The sequence below is a fragment of the Bos mutus genome, chromosome X, assembly GCF_027580195.1.
Source record: "Bos mutus isolate GX-2022 chromosome X, NWIPB_WYAK_1.1, whole genome shotgun sequence".
Taxonomy (NCBI): Eukaryota; Metazoa; Chordata; class Mammalia; order Artiodactyla; family Bovidae; genus Bos; species Bos mutus.
This window is the reverse complement of record NC_091646.1, coordinates 32768786-32785653: the sequence shown is the minus strand read 5'-3', so window position 1 is coordinate 32785653 and position 16868 is coordinate 32768786. Positions and strand designations below refer to the sequence as shown.

At 39.6% G+C, this 16868-nt stretch overlaps 1 protein-coding gene across 2 annotated transcripts in view; it reads left to right on the top strand.

Annotated features, from left to right (window-relative positions):
* Positions 1–13935, top strand: part of BRCC3 (BRCA1/BRCA2-containing complex subunit 3) — a 79331-nt gene extending 65396 nt beyond the window's left edge. For both annotated transcript variants that reach the window (XM_070366184.1, XM_014479367.2), the window contains 4 exons: positions 8988–9119; positions 9611–9654; positions 10823–10992; positions 12061–13935. In XM_070366184.1, the coding sequence (XP_070222285.1) occupies positions 8988–9119; positions 9611–9654; positions 10823–10974 (328 nt within the window). In that variant the 3' untranslated portion in view covers positions 10975–10992; positions 12061–13935. The remainder of the gene's footprint in view (positions 1–8987; positions 9120–9610; positions 9655–10822; positions 10993–12060) is intronic.
* Positions 13936–16868: the final 2933 nt, after the last annotated feature.

Sequence of the window (16868 nt, the reverse complement as noted above, 5' to 3'; positions counted from 1 at the left end):
TAAGATCACTAATGCGTTATAGTCTATCAAATGTTTAAAGAAAAAATAACAATCTTATCCACGCTGTTTCAGAAAATTGAGATATGGGAAGACTTTGTATGCAGTCAACATAAACCTTACATCAAAATCTAGAAAGGGTAATTAAAGAAAAGAACATTTGGAACATACTCATTTACAACTAAGATGCCGATGTCCTGCCACACCCAGTATACAAAAGTTAACCTAAAATGTGTCAAAGACCCATATAGAGAAGCTAAAAGTATAAAACTCATAGATTTAAATCTTTGTAACTTTGGACATGGCAATGGTTACTTAAATATGTCACCAAATGTACAAGCAATAATTTTTTTAAAAAAAGATAAACTTGGTAAAAAATTTAAAATTTGGTACACTGAAGGACATTATGAAAAAAGTGAAAAAGTCCACACAGAATAGGAGAGAATACATGTAAATCATATATTTGATCATGGTATAGCATCCAGAATATGTAAAGAACTCTTACTCTAAACAATTAAAAGACAAGCAACTCAATTTAAAAACAGGCATTTAACATGGAACTGGAAGTCCTAGTCAGAGCACTAGGCAAGAAATGGAAATAAACAGCATCCAAATTGCAAAGGAGGAAGTAAAATTATCTCTGTTGACAGATGACATAATATTATATGTAGAAAGCCTCAAAGACACCACTAAAAAACTATAAAAAGTAATAAATTCAACAAAGTTGCAAGATATTAAATCATACAAAAACATCTCTTTTGTTTGTATACACTAACAATGAACAATCCAAAAAGTAAATTAAGAAGATAATCCATTTACAATAGCATCAAAATGAATAAAATACTTAGGAATAAACCTAACCAAAAAGTGAAAGACTTATACAATGCAGACTACAAAGTGCTGCTGAAGAAAAGTAAAGAAGACACAAATAAATAGACATCCCATGTACATGGATTGAATAAGTTGACATATTATTGACCAGAGATGTATCAGTACATCTTTTGTTACCCAAACATTATTGACTGGAATGTTTCAATATTCATTTGCATAACAAATCACCAGCCACAGGCATTAGTTTCTGCAAAAATCCCCAGGTCAATAATGTGTTAATATTGTTAAGATGTAAATACTACTCAAAGTGATTCACAGAATTAGTGCAATCACTAACAAAATCCCAAAAGTGCTGGTTTTTGTTTGTTTACAGAAATAGAAAAGCCGATCCTAAAATTCATATGGAATCTCCAGGGACCCTGAGTGGCCAAAACAATTTTTAAAAAGAATGAAGTTTGAAATCTCACACTTCGTCATTTCAAAACTTACTAAGAAGCCCCAGGAATCAAAACAGTGTTGTACCAGCATAAAAACAGACATAAAGATCAAAGGAGCAGAATAATAAATCCCAAATTAAACTGTCACATATGTGGTCAAATGATCTTTGACCAAGTTTCCAAGAATACTTAATGTGATGGACTTCCCTGGTGGTACTGTGGATAAGAATCCACCTGCCAGTGCAGGTAACATGGGTTGGATCCTTGGTCTGGGAAGATTCCACATGTTTCGGAGCAGCTGAGCCCATATGCCCCAACTATTGAAGCCCTCGTGCCTAGAGTCTGTGCTTTACAATAAGAGAAGCCACCCCATCGAGAAGCCTGCATACCACAAAAACAAAGAGTAGCCCTCGCTCAACACAGTTAGAGTAAAGCCTATGTGCAGCAACCAAAAACAAATAAATAATTTACAAAGAGAACATTAATTTAAAAAAGAACACGATGGGAAAAGGACTTCTCTTCAATAAATGATGCTAGGAAAAATGGAGAGTTGCATACAAAAGAATCAAGGTGGATCCCTACCTTGTACAATATGCAAAAATTAACTCAAATGGAATAAAAACAGAAATGTACAACTGAAAACTATAAAAGTCCCAGAAGAAAATGGGGAAAGCTCATGAAATCTAATTTGGCAATGACTTCTATTAGGGGACTTCCCTGGTGGCTCAGATGGTAAAGTATCTGCCTTCAATGTGGGAGACCCAGGTTCAATCCCTGGGTCGGGAAGATCTCCTGGAGAAGGAAATGGCAACCCACTCCAGTATTCTTGCTTGGAAAATCCCATGGATGGAGGAGCCTGGTAGGCTACAGTCCATGGGGTTGCAAACAGTTGGACATGACTGAGGGACTTCACTTTCACTCTTAGATATTACACCAAAAGCACAGGTTACAAAAGGAAAAACAGACGAACGCACTACATTAACCTTAAAAGCTTTTGATCATCAAAGGAAACAATTGAAAAGGCAATCTACAGAATGGGAGAAAATATTTGCAAATCCTATATCTGATAAGAGGTTAATATCCAGAATATATAGAGAATTCCTACAACTGAATGACAGAATAACTTAATTTAAACATGGGCAAAGGACTTAAGTAGACATTTCTCCAAAGAAGATAAACAAATGGCCAACAAACCTGAGAAGATGCTCAACATCACTAATCATCAAAAAATGCAAATCAAAACCACTGTGAGACATTACTTCACACACTTTAGGATGGCCATTATCAAAAACACAGCAAAGAACAGATGTGTGGTGAGGATGTGAAGAAGTTGAAAGCCTTCTGCTCTGTTGGTGGGAATGTAAAATGGTGTAGTCAGTATGGAAAAGAATACAGAAGGTCCTCAAAAAAACAAAAACAAAGCAAGAACTGTCATATGACCAGGGATGTCACTTGTGTATATCCAACAGCACTGAAAACAGAATCTCAAAGAGATATTTGCACACCCACATTCATTACAGCATTATTCAAAATAGCCAAGACTATGGCTCAGATCATGAGTTCCTTATTGCAAAATTCAGACTTAAATTGAAGAAAGTAGGAAACACCACTAAGCCATTCAGGTATAACCTAAATCAAATCCCTTATGATTATGCAGTGGAACTGAAAAATAGATTCAAAGGATTAGACATGGTAGAGTGCCTGAAGAACTATGGACAGAGGTTTGTAACACTGTAGAAGAGGCAATGATCAAAACCATCCCAAAGAAAAGGAAACACAACAAGGCAAAATGGTTGTCTGAGGAGGCCTTACAAATAGCTGAGAAAAGAATAGAGGCAAAAGGAAAAGGAGAAAAGGAAATATATACCATCTAAATGCAGAGTTCCAAAGAATAGCAAGGAGAGATAAGAACGCCATCCTCAGTGATCACTGCAAAGAAATAGAGGAAAACAATAAAATGGGAAAGACTAGAGATCTCTTCAAGAAAATTAGAGATTCCATGGGAACATTTCATGCAAACATGGGCACAATAAGGGACAGAAACGGCAAGGACCTAATAGAAGCAGAAGAGATTAAGAAGGGGTGGCAAGAATACACAGAAGAAATGTACAAAAAAGATCTTAATGACCCAGATAACCATGATGGTGTGATCACTCACCTAGAGAGCCAGACATGCTGGAATGTGAAGACAGTGGGCCTTAGGAAGGTGATGGAATTCCAGCTGAGCTATTTCAAATTCTAAAAGATGATGCTGTTTAAGTACTGCAGTCAATATGCCAGCAAATTTGGAACACTCAGTAGTGGCCAGAGGACTGGAAAAGGTTACTTTTCATTCCAACCCCAAAGAAGGGCAATGCCAAAGAATGTTCAAACTACCACACAATTGCACTCATTTCAGATGCTAGCAAGGTCATGCTCAAAATCCTTAAAGCTAGGCTTGAATAGCATGTGAACCGAGAACTTCCAGATGTTCAAGCTGGATTTAGAAAAGGCAGAGGAACCAGAGATCAAGTTCCCAACATCAGTTGGATCATAGAAAAAGCAAGGGAATTCCAGAAAAGCATCTACTCTGGTTCATTGACTACGTGAAAGCCTTTGACTGTCTGGATCACAACAAACTGTAGAAAATTCTTAGAGAGATGGGAATACCAAACCATCTTGCTCGTTTCCTGAGAAACCTGTGTGCAGGTCAAGAAGCAACTGTTAGAACCAGACATGGAGCAGACTGGTTCCAAATTGGGAAAGGAGTACATCATGGCTGCATATTGTCACCCTGCTTATTTAATTTATATGCAGAGTACATTATGCGAAATGCTAGGCTGGATGAAGCACAAGCTGGAATCAAGATTGCCAGGAGAAATATCAATAACCTCAGATATGCAGATAACACCACTCTAATGGCAGAAAGTGAAGAGGAACTAAAGAGCCTCAAGATGAAGGTAAAAGAGGAGAGTGAAAAATCTAGCTTAAAACTCAACATTTCAGAAAACTAAAATCATGGCATCCAGTGCCATACTTCATGGCAAATTGCTGGAGAAAAAATGGAAACACTGAGACAGACTTTATTTTCTTGGGCTCCAAAATCACTGCAGATGGTGACTGCAGCCATTAAATTAAAAGATGCTTATTCCTTGGAAGAAAAGCAATGACAAACCTAGACAGCATATTAAAAAGCAGAGACATCAATATGCTGATAGAGGTCCATATAGTCAAAGGTATGTTTTTTCCAGTAGTCATGTATGGGTGTGAGAGTTGGACCATAAATAAGTCTGAGCACTGACAAATTGCTGCTTTTGAATTGTGTTGTTGGAGAAGACTCTTTAGAGTCCCTTGAATAGCAAGGAGATCAAACCAGTGAATCCTAAAGGAAATCAATCCTGAATATTCATTGGAAGGACTGAAGTTTAAGCTCTGATACTTTGGCCACCTGATGCGAAGAGCCAACTCATTTGAAAAGACCCTGATGCTGGGAAAGACTGAGGGCAGGAGGAGATGATGGTGACAGAGGATGAATGGTTGGATGGCATTATCGACTTGATGGACATGAGTTTGAGGAAACTCTGGGAGACAGTGAAGGACAGGCAAGCCTGGCATGCTGCAGTCCAGGGGGTTGCAAAGAATCGGGCATGACTGAATGACTGAACAACAAAAAAGACATGGAAACAACCTATATATACTTCATTCTGTGGAGAGATATTTTGAATGACATTTTTAAAAACTTCCATGTACAGATGTTCATTGATAGCATATAGAAACTGATCTGTGTCTATGTTAATCTTGTACTTTATAACCCTGCTAAACTCATATAGATAGTCATGTTGTGTGCAATAGAAGAAACACGTACAGGATTTGTATGTTGAATTATTTAAAACTCATGAATAAAATCAAAGATATAAATAAATAGAGAGATTTACTATGTTCATGGGTTAGAAGAGTCAGAGCAGCAAACATATCAATTCTCTCCAAAGCTATAGATTTAATAGCAATCAAATTCCAGCAGAAAAAAATATAATTGTGGTTTACTACTGCGTAGTGTTTTGGGTATTTCTTTTATATGCAAAGATCTTATGAGCCAATAAAACTTTCAAAGTAAAAAAAAAATTTTTTTTTGAGATCAGTCCTGCTATTCTAAAATTTTATGAAAGGGCAAAACAACCTTAATAGCCAAAAAGATCTGGTGAAACGTGTATAAATTTGGAGGAATCACATTCCCAGATACTGAGCTGCTATTAAGCTATAATAATCAAGACAGGTGGTATTGGTGAAAGGATCAGAAATCCAAAGAGCAGAAGAGAGATTATTGAAAGATACCCTCTTTTATAAAGATGCTAATTGACCCCATTCATGAGGGCTCCAACCTCATGGCCTAATCACCTCTCAAATGCACAGATATTGGAGGCCACATGAAGACAGAGACAGAGATAGGAGTTAGGCTGCTAGAAGCCAAGAATCTCTTCAAGCCACAAGAATGTGCCTGTGGCCAGGAAGGGTTTCCCATCTAGAGCTTTCAGATGTGGGGCCGTAATAGGTTTTTGGGGGCAAGGTGATGGGGGAGTATTAAGGGTTTTCTACATATAAGATTAACGCTTCTGCAAACAGAGAGAGTTTGACTTTATTTTTTCCAGTTTGGATACCTTTATTTGTTCTACCTGCAGAATTGCTCTGGCTCAGAGATCTAATGTTATTTTGAAGAGAAGTGGTAAGGGGGCCAGACATATTCTGCTGGGTGGTAAAGAGAGAGAAGGGAGCTAGATCTTATGTTGAGGTACCACCCTGGGCCAATGAAGTCACAGAATACCAGGGACCCTCAACTTTGGATGCTCCATTGAACCCACTGTTAGGTGGAGATTAGGTGTATTTGGGGTGAGAAGTATTTAGAGGTAGATTGGTTGGCCTTGGAGTAACAAGCCTACTCTAGCATGAAAATGGAAATATTTGTATATTATGTACCTATTTCCTTCCAGGGGAGAAAATGGGAAATCAGGTGAACACTGAATTAGAACAAGTAATAAAGTAATCCCTTCCACATAACAAAGCTGATGGAGCCATTGAAGAGTCTCTAGTTCCTCTTCCCCCAGGCTTTGTGATCAGTGTGTTCCACCTCATTGGCAACTTTCTGAAAACAGTATTAATAAGCTATTTCCCTTGTCTGGGAAATGAGTATAAGGACTTTATTTTCTATGAGAATACTGGCTCTGCAAATGTACTTCCAAATTGCTCCCCACATGAGCTCAGTTTGAACCATATCCCCTTTGGAGTTACTAAATGAGTTATAGGAATGTTTAATGTTTGAAGCATACCGTGTCCAAAAATTTCTTTTAAAACTATAGAAAACTTCAGATTATGACAACTCAGCATTAAAAACTTACCAACTTCTTGATATATATCCAAAGGAAGTGAAATCAGGGTCTCAAAATAATATCTGGGGTCCCATGTTCATCGCAGAATTACTCACAGTAGTCAAGGAATGAAAACAACCTAAATGTATGTCAGTGGACAAATGGATAAAGAAAATGTGGTATATGTCTGCATATGTGTATATACATACCATTTTCAACAACATGGATGAACCTTGACTACATTATGCTGAGTGAAATAAGTCTAAGAAAGACAAATACTGCAATGCATGCCCTCACTTGCTAGGCTGGATGAAATACAAGATGAAATCAAGATTGCTGTGAGAAATATCAACAAGATGCCTGTGTGCTAGTCGTGTTCAACTCTGCAACCCTTTAGACTGTAGCCAGTATACTGGAGTGGGTTGCCATTTCCTTCTCCAGGGGATCTTCCTGACCCAGAGATCAAACCTGTGTCTCCTACATTGCAGACGGATTCTTAACCTGCTGAGCCATCGGGGAAGCCCATCAACAAGATGATACAACTCTAATGGCAAAAAATGAAGAGGAACTAAAGAGCTTCTTGGCAAGGGAGAAAGAGGATAGTGGAAAAGCTGGCTTAAAACTCAACTTTCCAAAAACGAAGATCATGGCATCCAGTCCCATCACTTCATGACAAATAGAAAGGATAAAAGTAGAAGCAGTGACAGATTTTGTTTTTTGGGCTCCAAAATTACTGCAGATGGTGACTGCAGCCATGAAATTAAAAGACCTCTTGCTCCTTGGAAGGAAAGCTATGACAAACCTAGACAGCATATTAAAAAGCAGACATCACTTTGCTGACAAAGATCTGTATAGTCAAAGCTATAGTTTTTCCATTAGTCATTTACAGATGTGAGAGTTGGGCCATAAAGAAGGCTGAGCACCAGATAATAGATACTTTCAAATTGTGGTACTGGAAAAGCCTCTTGAGAGTCCTTTGGACAGCAAGGAGATGAAACCAGTCAATCCTAAGGACAGTGAACTCTGAATATTCCCTGGAAGGACTGATGCTGAAGCTGAAGCTCCAATACTTTGGCCACCTGATGTGAAGAGCCAACTCATTGGAAAAGACCGATGCTGGGAAAGATTGAAGGTGGGAGGAGAAGGGGACGACAGAGGATGAAATGGTTGGATAGCATCACCAACTCAATGGACATGAGTTTAAGCAAACTCGGGGAGATAGTGAAAGACAGGGAATCCTGGTGTGCTACAGTCCATGGAGTCACAAAGAGCTGGACACAACTGAGCAAAGAACAATAATAACAATGCTCTTACATGTGGAATCTAAACCCATCAAGCTACTAGACACAGAGAGGAGAATGGTGATGGCAGGGGTGGTAGAGGGGAAAATGAGGAAGTGTTGGTCTAAGGGTACGAGTTCGGGAGATCTAATGTCAACATGGTGAGTATCTACTTGAAATTTGTTAAGGGAGATCTTAAATGTTAAATCAGCACAAAAATGGTAATTATGTGAGCTGATAGATATGTTAATGCACTTGAGTGTGTTGATTGTTTCACAGTGTGTGTGTGTGTATATATATATGTGTATATATATATCATAATGTCAATTTGTATACCTTAAGAAGTGTAGGTATATAAGACAAATAAAATTTTATATATATATATATATATATATATAATTTGGTGGCTTATACCGTAAAGTGCTGCCCGCGATGTGGGGGACCCAGGTTCGATCCCTGGGTTGGGAAGATCCCCTGGAGAAGGAAATGGCAACCCACCCCAGTACTCTTGTCTAGAAAATTCCATGGATGGAGGAGCCTGGTGGGCTACAGTCCATGGAGTCGCAAAGAGTCAGACATGACTGAGTAAGTTCGTGTTTTTTCTTTCTTTCTTTTCTTATATAGTTTGTCAATTTATTTGCCAACTATACCTCAGTAAGTTCAGTTCTGTTCAGTTGCTCAGTCATGTCTGACTCTTTGCGACCGCATGGACTGCAGCTCACCAGGCCTCCCTGTCCATCACCAACTCCTGGAGTTTACTCAAACTCATGTCCATCGAGTTGTTGATGCCATCCAACCATCTCAGCCTCTGTCATCCCCTTCTCCCGCCTTCAATCTTTCCCAGCATCAGGGTCTTTTCCAGTGAATCAACTCTTTGCATCAGTTCAGTTCAGTCCCTCAGTTGTGTATGACTGTTTGCGACCCCATGGACTGCAGCATGCCAGGCCCATCACCGATTCCCAGAATTTACTCAAACTCACGTCCATTGAGTTGGTGATGCCATCCAACCATCTCATCCTCTGTCATCCCCTTCTCCTGCCTTCAAGATACCTCAATAAAGCTGGAAACAAAAACTGACATGACCCGACCTGGTTGTCTTCCAGGTATGAGAGAATTGAAATCCCAATTCATATTGTACCTCACGTAACCATTGGGAAAGTATGCCTTGAGTCAGCAGTTGAGCTGCCCAAGATCCTGTGCCAAGAAGAACAAGATGCATATAGGAGGATCCACAGGTAGAGACCCTCGCTGCTCATCTTTCTACTTCTCAGGGCCTGGTCCCCATTCCCTCCCGTCCTGTCATCTTTGGCAGCTCAACTTGTGAGCCCCCTTTGCTTTTTTGCTCTCTTATGAAAAAGCTTTACAGTAGTTTGCAGTCATCAGTTTTCTCACCCTGTATGATAACAGTCTCTTTACCACTTGTTTCTCTCCTGGTGTACTTTGCATCCTCCTGGGGCAAAGATAATTTTTTAGTTGCTAAAAAAAATTAACATCTAAGTTAACCCCATGTACTATGTGACGCCTTCAGTCAGAGACAGTAATTTCCAGATTATTTCTTTGAATTATTTCAATGTTCGAAATGAAAGTACATCCCCCCATCATGAAAAATTTAACAAGAATGGAAAGTTAAATGATCCATAATTATCTGTTCTGGCAGCAGACTGGTGCCAGCCAGATTAGATGAACTGATGCTCTGCTACTAATCTATTTTATCCTATCCCTTTAGCCTTACACATCTGGACTCAGTAACCAAGATCCATAATGGCTCAGGTAAGATTTTTTTTCCCCTAAAGTATAAACAGTAAAATACTCACATGACCGAAGCAAATTTAGCTGAAGTAACTGAATTGGTGAGTACAAATTACCCTGGAGTTTTCTTTCCCAAGAGCTTTTCCACTTGCTAAGCCTGCCCCCACAACTTTTCTGTTGAACCCTGCGGACAACTGAATACCATACATGCCACCCAAAGGAAGACTGGAATGTTTGCAGCAGCAGTATTTGCAATAGCCAAAAAGTGGAAACACCCAGCTGTCTGTCAGTGGGTGAATGGATCAACAAAGCGTGATCCATCCATACAACAAAGTATTGCTCAGAAATGAAAAGAACAAACTACCGATATGTGATGGAGAAGGAAATGGCAAACCACTCCAGTATTCTTGCCTGGAGAATCCCATGGACAGAGGAGCCTGGCAGACTACAGTCCATGGGGTCGTAAGAGTTGGATATGACTTAGCGACTAAATCATCAAATCATCACATGGACAACCTTGATGAATCTCAAAACCATTATGCCAGGTGAAGTGTCATGTAAACTGTTACATACTTTATAGTTCCATTTATATGAAATTCAAGAATAGGCAAGAGTAATGGGGCTTCCCTGGTGGCTCAGAAGGTAAAGAATCCACCTACAACATGGGAGACTGGGGTTTGATCTCAGGGTTGGGAAGATCCCCTGGAGGAGGGAATGGCTACCCACTCGTTATTCTGGCCTGGAGAATCCCCATGGACAGAGGAGCCTGGTGGGCTACAGTCCAAGGGGTTGCAAAGAGTCAGACACGACTGAGTAACTAAGCACAGCACAATCCATGGTGACAGCATAGATTATGGATTAGTGTGGGGAAGTCTTGAAGGTTGGGGAAAGAGACCCTTTTGGGGGTCTTAGCCCTTTTGCTATGAGAGTGAAAAGCTGGTTATCTTTCTGCTCTCTGCATAGGCAGGCTTCCCTCTGGATTATGGGTTCAGGGATGTTCAGGGTAGCCTCCGAATAGGTATCTTCCTTGCTCAGTTATCCTGCTGTCCCCTGGCTGCCCATCCAAAGCTGTCTGCCAGTTCTACTACTATACTTTTTCTATGTTCTCCTCCTTCCCCTTCTTCCTGTACTCCCTGGTGTGGGGCTGCTGATGGTGGAATGTTGTCCTTGTGTTTTGTTTCTGTTGAAGTATTTACCAAGAATCTGTGCAGTCAGATGTCAGCGGTCAGCGGACCTCTACTGCAGTGGTTGGAGGACAGACTGGAGCAAAACCAACAGCATGTGCAGGAGCTGCAACAAGAAAAGGAAGAGCTTCTGCAAGAACTTTCTTCTCTAGAATAAAGCAGGAGACAGAACGGGGTAAAATGCTTTTCTTCCAATTTGTGTTAAACATGGTCTGCAATTTCACATATAGGATGTGTAGGAATATGAGGGAGCAGCTCTTTTTATACCCCAATGGATGTGTCTTATGCCTGCAATAAACAAACACAAGACATCTTCCAGAAAGTTTCATTTAGGGCTTAATAAACCCTCCTACCTGGAACTGGCCTACACAGAGCAAATGCAGGGTGATTTAAGTAGAATATGAAAGCTTTTTAAAGACTGTGGAAGGTACATTGGCAAGGACATTCTATAATAAAATGTCTGGGGAGTATATCTCAAATGTTCATTTCCCCCTGGAATGAGCTAAAGGAAGAAGAGTATTTCATGTTTGATTTTGTACTTAGGATGCTTATATTGGACAAGTAAATAAGTACATGAGGGTCAGTGGAAAGAAGTGACTCTACCTATACTTTTTGCCCCCACTGACAGGCATATATCTCGTGTCTTCCTTCCTGATCTCTAAAATAGGTATTCTGAGATATCTAGGAAAGGTTGAATCTATGTGGGTGCTCTTTATAACCAAAAACATAAGTTCTGACATATTTGACTTTGAAGCAAATTCCTATTGAGCAGATCCTAGACCCTAAGAACTAGTATAATATAAATGTGTTTTTCCAGAAACATTTAGGACTTAGGATGTAACAGAAATCACACTTTAAAAAGTTCTGTTGCATCTTTCTTACCATGTGTAACCACAAATGATAAGTGTATCTTCAGAAAAGAGCCAAGCCTACCTCATACTAGAAATTACAGTGGGAATTGAAGGAGTTAGAAAGATGACAAAGAAAGTCCTAATCCCAACAGCAGTGACAAAGGGTTGGTTTTTGTTTTTTCTTCCTGTTTCTCCCTAAATTATTGCTTTTCACATTTCAAAGTATAGTCCAGAACTACCTGTACCATAATCATTTGGATGTCAGACTTCATCTCTTCATCTCAGAACCAGAAAAGGTCATGAACTTTCTTAGGGCATATGTAGTCTAAATGTTGTGTTTTCCCTCATTTCCCACAGCCAGAGTTCTTCTCTATTCTTTTCTTTCCCTGTAGGAAGGATGAAGATATCCAGGAATAAAATTAATTAGGCTAAATCCATTTTGAAGAAGAAAAACTGGGGGGACTCCCATTACCTGACTTCAAGATTTACTATAAAGCTGTAGTGATCAAGACAGCCCAACCGATTTTGACAAAGGTACAGAAGCAATTCAACGGAGGAAGGATAGTCTTTTCAACAAATCATGTTGGTGCAGTTGGCAAAGAAAAGAAACTTTGACCTAAACTGTATACAATATACAAATTTGAAAATGTATCATGATGTTAGGTATAAGATGTAAAACTGTAAAACCTTTAGGGAAAAAAAAATCATAGAAAAATCTTTAGGATCTTGGGCTAGACAATGAGCTCTTGGCCTTCACCCCAAAAGCACAGTCCTAAAAGGAAAAAGTTGATACACTGGACTTTTTCAAAAGGAAAAACTGCTCTGCAAACAATTTAAGAGGAAGATGTTATTGACAGAAATCACTTGCAAACCATTTATCGTGATGAATCCAGAATATATTGTATAAAGTCAAGAGGAAAAAAAATAGTACAACTAGAAAATGAGCAGAAGACATGAATAGACATAGCACTGAAGAGGGAATGTTAATGGCAAGCAAGCATAGGAGAAAATGCTGAATCTTATTAGTAATCAGGGGATGCAAATTAAAACCATAAGGAATTATGACTATGTACTTATCAGAATGGCTAAAGAAAATAATAATGAAAATGGGGACTTCCTGGCAGTTCAGTGGTTGAGACTCTGCCTTTCAGTGCCAGGGGCATGGGTTTGATCCCTAGTTGGGGAACTAAGATCCCACATGCTTCAGGGTGTGGCCAAAATTTTTTTAAAATAGTGAAAATAGAAGATGCTCTTAAGCATACAAATTGGAGATCTCTTACCTTGCTGAATGGAATGTAAAATGGTAAGCCACTCTGAAAAAAAGAGTTTGGAAACTTCTAATAAACTTAAACATGAAAGTAAAAGCGTTAGCTGCTCAGTCATATCTGACTCTTTGGACTCCATGGACTGTAGCCTGCCAGGCTCCTCTGTCCATAGGGATTCTCCAGGCAGGAATACTGCAGTGGGTTGCCATTCCCTTCTCCAGGGGATTTTCCTGACCCAGGGATCGAAAGTTAGACATACATGTACTTTATTACCCAGCAACTGTTTTTCTGGACATCTATCCCAAAGAAATGAAAGCCTATTTTGGCACAAAAACTTCTATATAGATGTTATTAGCACTTTCATTTGTAATAGCCCCAGATGAAACAACCCAGATGTCCTGCAGTTGTGTGTGCAGTTAAACCAACCATGCACACCACGGGATACTACTCTGCAATGTAAAGAAACAGAATATTGATATACACAACTTGGATGGACCTCAAGTGTATTATGATGAATGAAAAAAGTCTCAACAGGCCACCTGCTGTATGACTGCATTTGTATAACATTCTAAATTCTTGAAATGAAAAAATTATAGAAATGAAGAACAGATTAATGGTTGCCAAGGATAGGACTAGAGTGGGTATGAGATATGCGTGATTATAAAGGGTAACAACACAAGCAGTTCCTTTGTGCTGATGGAACAGTTCTATTTCTTGATTGTGGTGCTGATTACATGAATGTATATCTGTACTAAAACTATATAGAGCTACACAAAAAAAACCCCACAAATGAGTGCATGTAAAATCTGGTGAAACCAAATAAGGTCTATAGTCTAGTCAGCAGTATTGTACCATTGTCAATATGTTGGTTTTGAAGTTGGACTATAATGATGTGTAAGATCTTACCACTGGGGGAAACTCAGACTCCCTGTACTATTTTTGCACCTTCCTGTTAATCTGTAATTATTACAAAATAAAGAGTTGTAAGTTTTAAATAAGGAACTAGGAGGCATGGTATGTACTTGTGAAACAAGAGTAATAAAAAGAAAATTTGAGGGGAATAGGATGATTTGACTATTTTTACAGGCCAGCCTTCAGCATGTGTCCCTTCTAAGCTATTTACACTGATGCAGTTATGACCATTTGAAATTCTTTTTCTAACCTGATAATCTGGGTTGTAATTTGTAAAACAGGAATGTGGGGAGAGGAGGTGGGTACTCAGAAATGTCAAAGTACATGCCATGCCTGAGGAAGCAGGGCTGGGATGAGGGCCTTGTCTGGGGCCAAATGATGTAGCAAATAAGTAAATATAGTGATGAAAATGGAAGCCAGGTTTGTCAAGTGTCAGTATTAATGTGAAAGTTTTTTCCAAGGAAAAATGTATATATACACAGATATAGGGCTGTGTGCAGATATAGATGCATGTATTTCCTGGCTCTGTCCATTCAGATTAGAAGAAATGATACCCCAGTAGCTATGAGCACATCGAGCACCCAGATATTGGTTCTCACTAAATGTAACCAGGGCCGCCTCTGAGAGAAATGGCTGGTTCTGGAGCTGGGGCAGAGAAAGTATGAGATAAGCCGAGACCAAAGTTCCATTGTTAATGCTGACAAAAGGCCACTTAAAACAAGGAGTAAATTCAGAGCAGTGCTTATTGGTACCAGCAGGTTTGTAGCCTCCCCACAAATCTCTCTCTCCTGTACCTTAACTTCAGCTTCTTTCAGAGATGACACTTTGATCAACTTCCAGCCTGACAGCGTGAGGCATTCTGTAGACACCCCTTCCCCTGTGAAAATGATAAAAATTATCTTTGAATTATTAAAGTCCCTGGGAGTAGTCTGAGAAGCAAACAGAAACTCAAGAAAATCCACAAAAATTCCCAAAGAATTTCTAGTATTCGAATTGAGATCTCTTAGGGGAAACACACTGACTGGAACTGCCGACCCTGGCCAGGCACCATAGTAACCATTTGCGTGAGTTATTTTAGGACAGGAGGTAGTGGTAAGGAACACGGAACTAACAAGCCACCACCAACCAGAAGAGTTCAGGAAAAGTTCAAAAGGAGATGCCACATGTCCCACCACCTCCCAGAACCCTTGCTGGAATCCATCTTGGCTGAGCAACGTTTGCACCACCAGGAAGGACTCTGAGACAGAAATAACTGGCCAAAGACAATCCAGAAACTAATCCCATCACCATAAAACCTGAGACTACAAGCCAAGTGGCAGAACAGTTCTCCTGGGTTCCCCTACCCTACTGTTCTCTGCCCAGGTGCCCCTTCCTGATAAAGTCTCTTGCTTTGTCAGCATGTGTGTCTCCTCAGACAGTTGATTTCCAGGTGTTAGATAAGAGCCCTCACTTGGGCCCTGCAACAGATCTCCTCTCTCCTTTCCTTCTCCTAGCTTAGTAAAGAGAAGATTCCACTCCAGACTTGTGCAGCCAAGAACACAGGGTTCAACCTACCCCTAGCGCCCAGCTGGAGGGCTTTCTTCCCATGAGAAACAGGACTTAAACATTTCTTATCCTGCCCCCAGCTCCCTGTTGCTTTGGCTAAGTCCTAGGAAAGAGCGATTGAGACATGGGAGGAGACTCTAACTTGGATGTGGAGCACTGAGATCAGGGTCCCTGATCACCTTGCCTGCACTCATGAAGTGGTGGTTCTGTGCCTGAAAAAACCTCAGGCTACTGACCCTGGCCCTGACCCTTTAGGTCCTAGAGCTGGGGTATCACTCAGAGAAGCTTGCCAGTATCCCCATGTGCTGTTCCAGAACCTTGGCTCAGAGATTTTTGCATAGGAAGAGAAACGGGCTATAACCTCTCCAGAAAGCAGGAATAGAAGGAACATACCTCAACATAATAAAAGCTATATATGACAAACCCACAGCAAACATTATCCTCAATGGTGAAAAATTGAAAGCATTTCCTCTAAAGTCAGGAACAAGACAAGGGTGCCCACTTTCACCATTACTATTCAACATAGTTTTGAAAGTTTTGGCCACAGCAATCAGAGCAGAAAAAGAAATAAAAGGAATCCAAATTGGAAAAGAAGAAGTAAAACTCTCACTGTTTGCAGATGACATGATCCTCTACATAGAAAACCCTAAAGACTCCACCAGAAAATTACTAGAATTAATCAATGAATATAGTAAAGTTGCAGGATATAAAATCAACACACAGAAATCCCTTGCATTCCTATACACTAATAATGAGAAAATAGAAAAAGAAATTAAGGAATCAATTCCATTCACCATTGCAATGAAAAGAATAAAATACTTAGGAATATATCTACCTAAAGAAACTAAAGACCTATATATAGAAAACTATAAAACACTGGTGAAAGAAATCAAAGAGGACACTAATAGATGGAGAAATATACCATGTTCATGGATTGGAAGAATCAATATAGTGAAGATGAGGATACTACCCAAGGCAACTTATAGATTCAATGCAATCCCTATCAAGCTACCAACAGTATTCTTCACAGAACTAGAACAAATAATTTCACAATTTGTATGGAAATACAAAAAACCTGGAATAGCCAAAGCAATCTTGAGAAAGAAGAATGGAACTGGAGGAATCAACCTGCCTGACTTCAGCCTCTACTACAAAGCCACAGTCATCAAGACAGTATGGTACTGGCACAAATACAGAAATATAGATCAATGGAACAAAATGGAAAGCACAAAAAGTAACATAAACAGACTCACAGACACAGAGAACAGACTTTTGGTTGTCAAGGTGGAGAGTGGGGTGGGGGATGGAAGGAATGGGATTTTGGGGTTAGCAGATACAAACTATTATATATAGAATGGATAAACAACAAGGTCCTACTGTATAGCACAGGGAAATATATTCAATATCCTGTGATAAACCATAATGGATAAGAAAAATAAAGCACAAAAAGTAATATAATAAAACTTGGAAAGTACAAA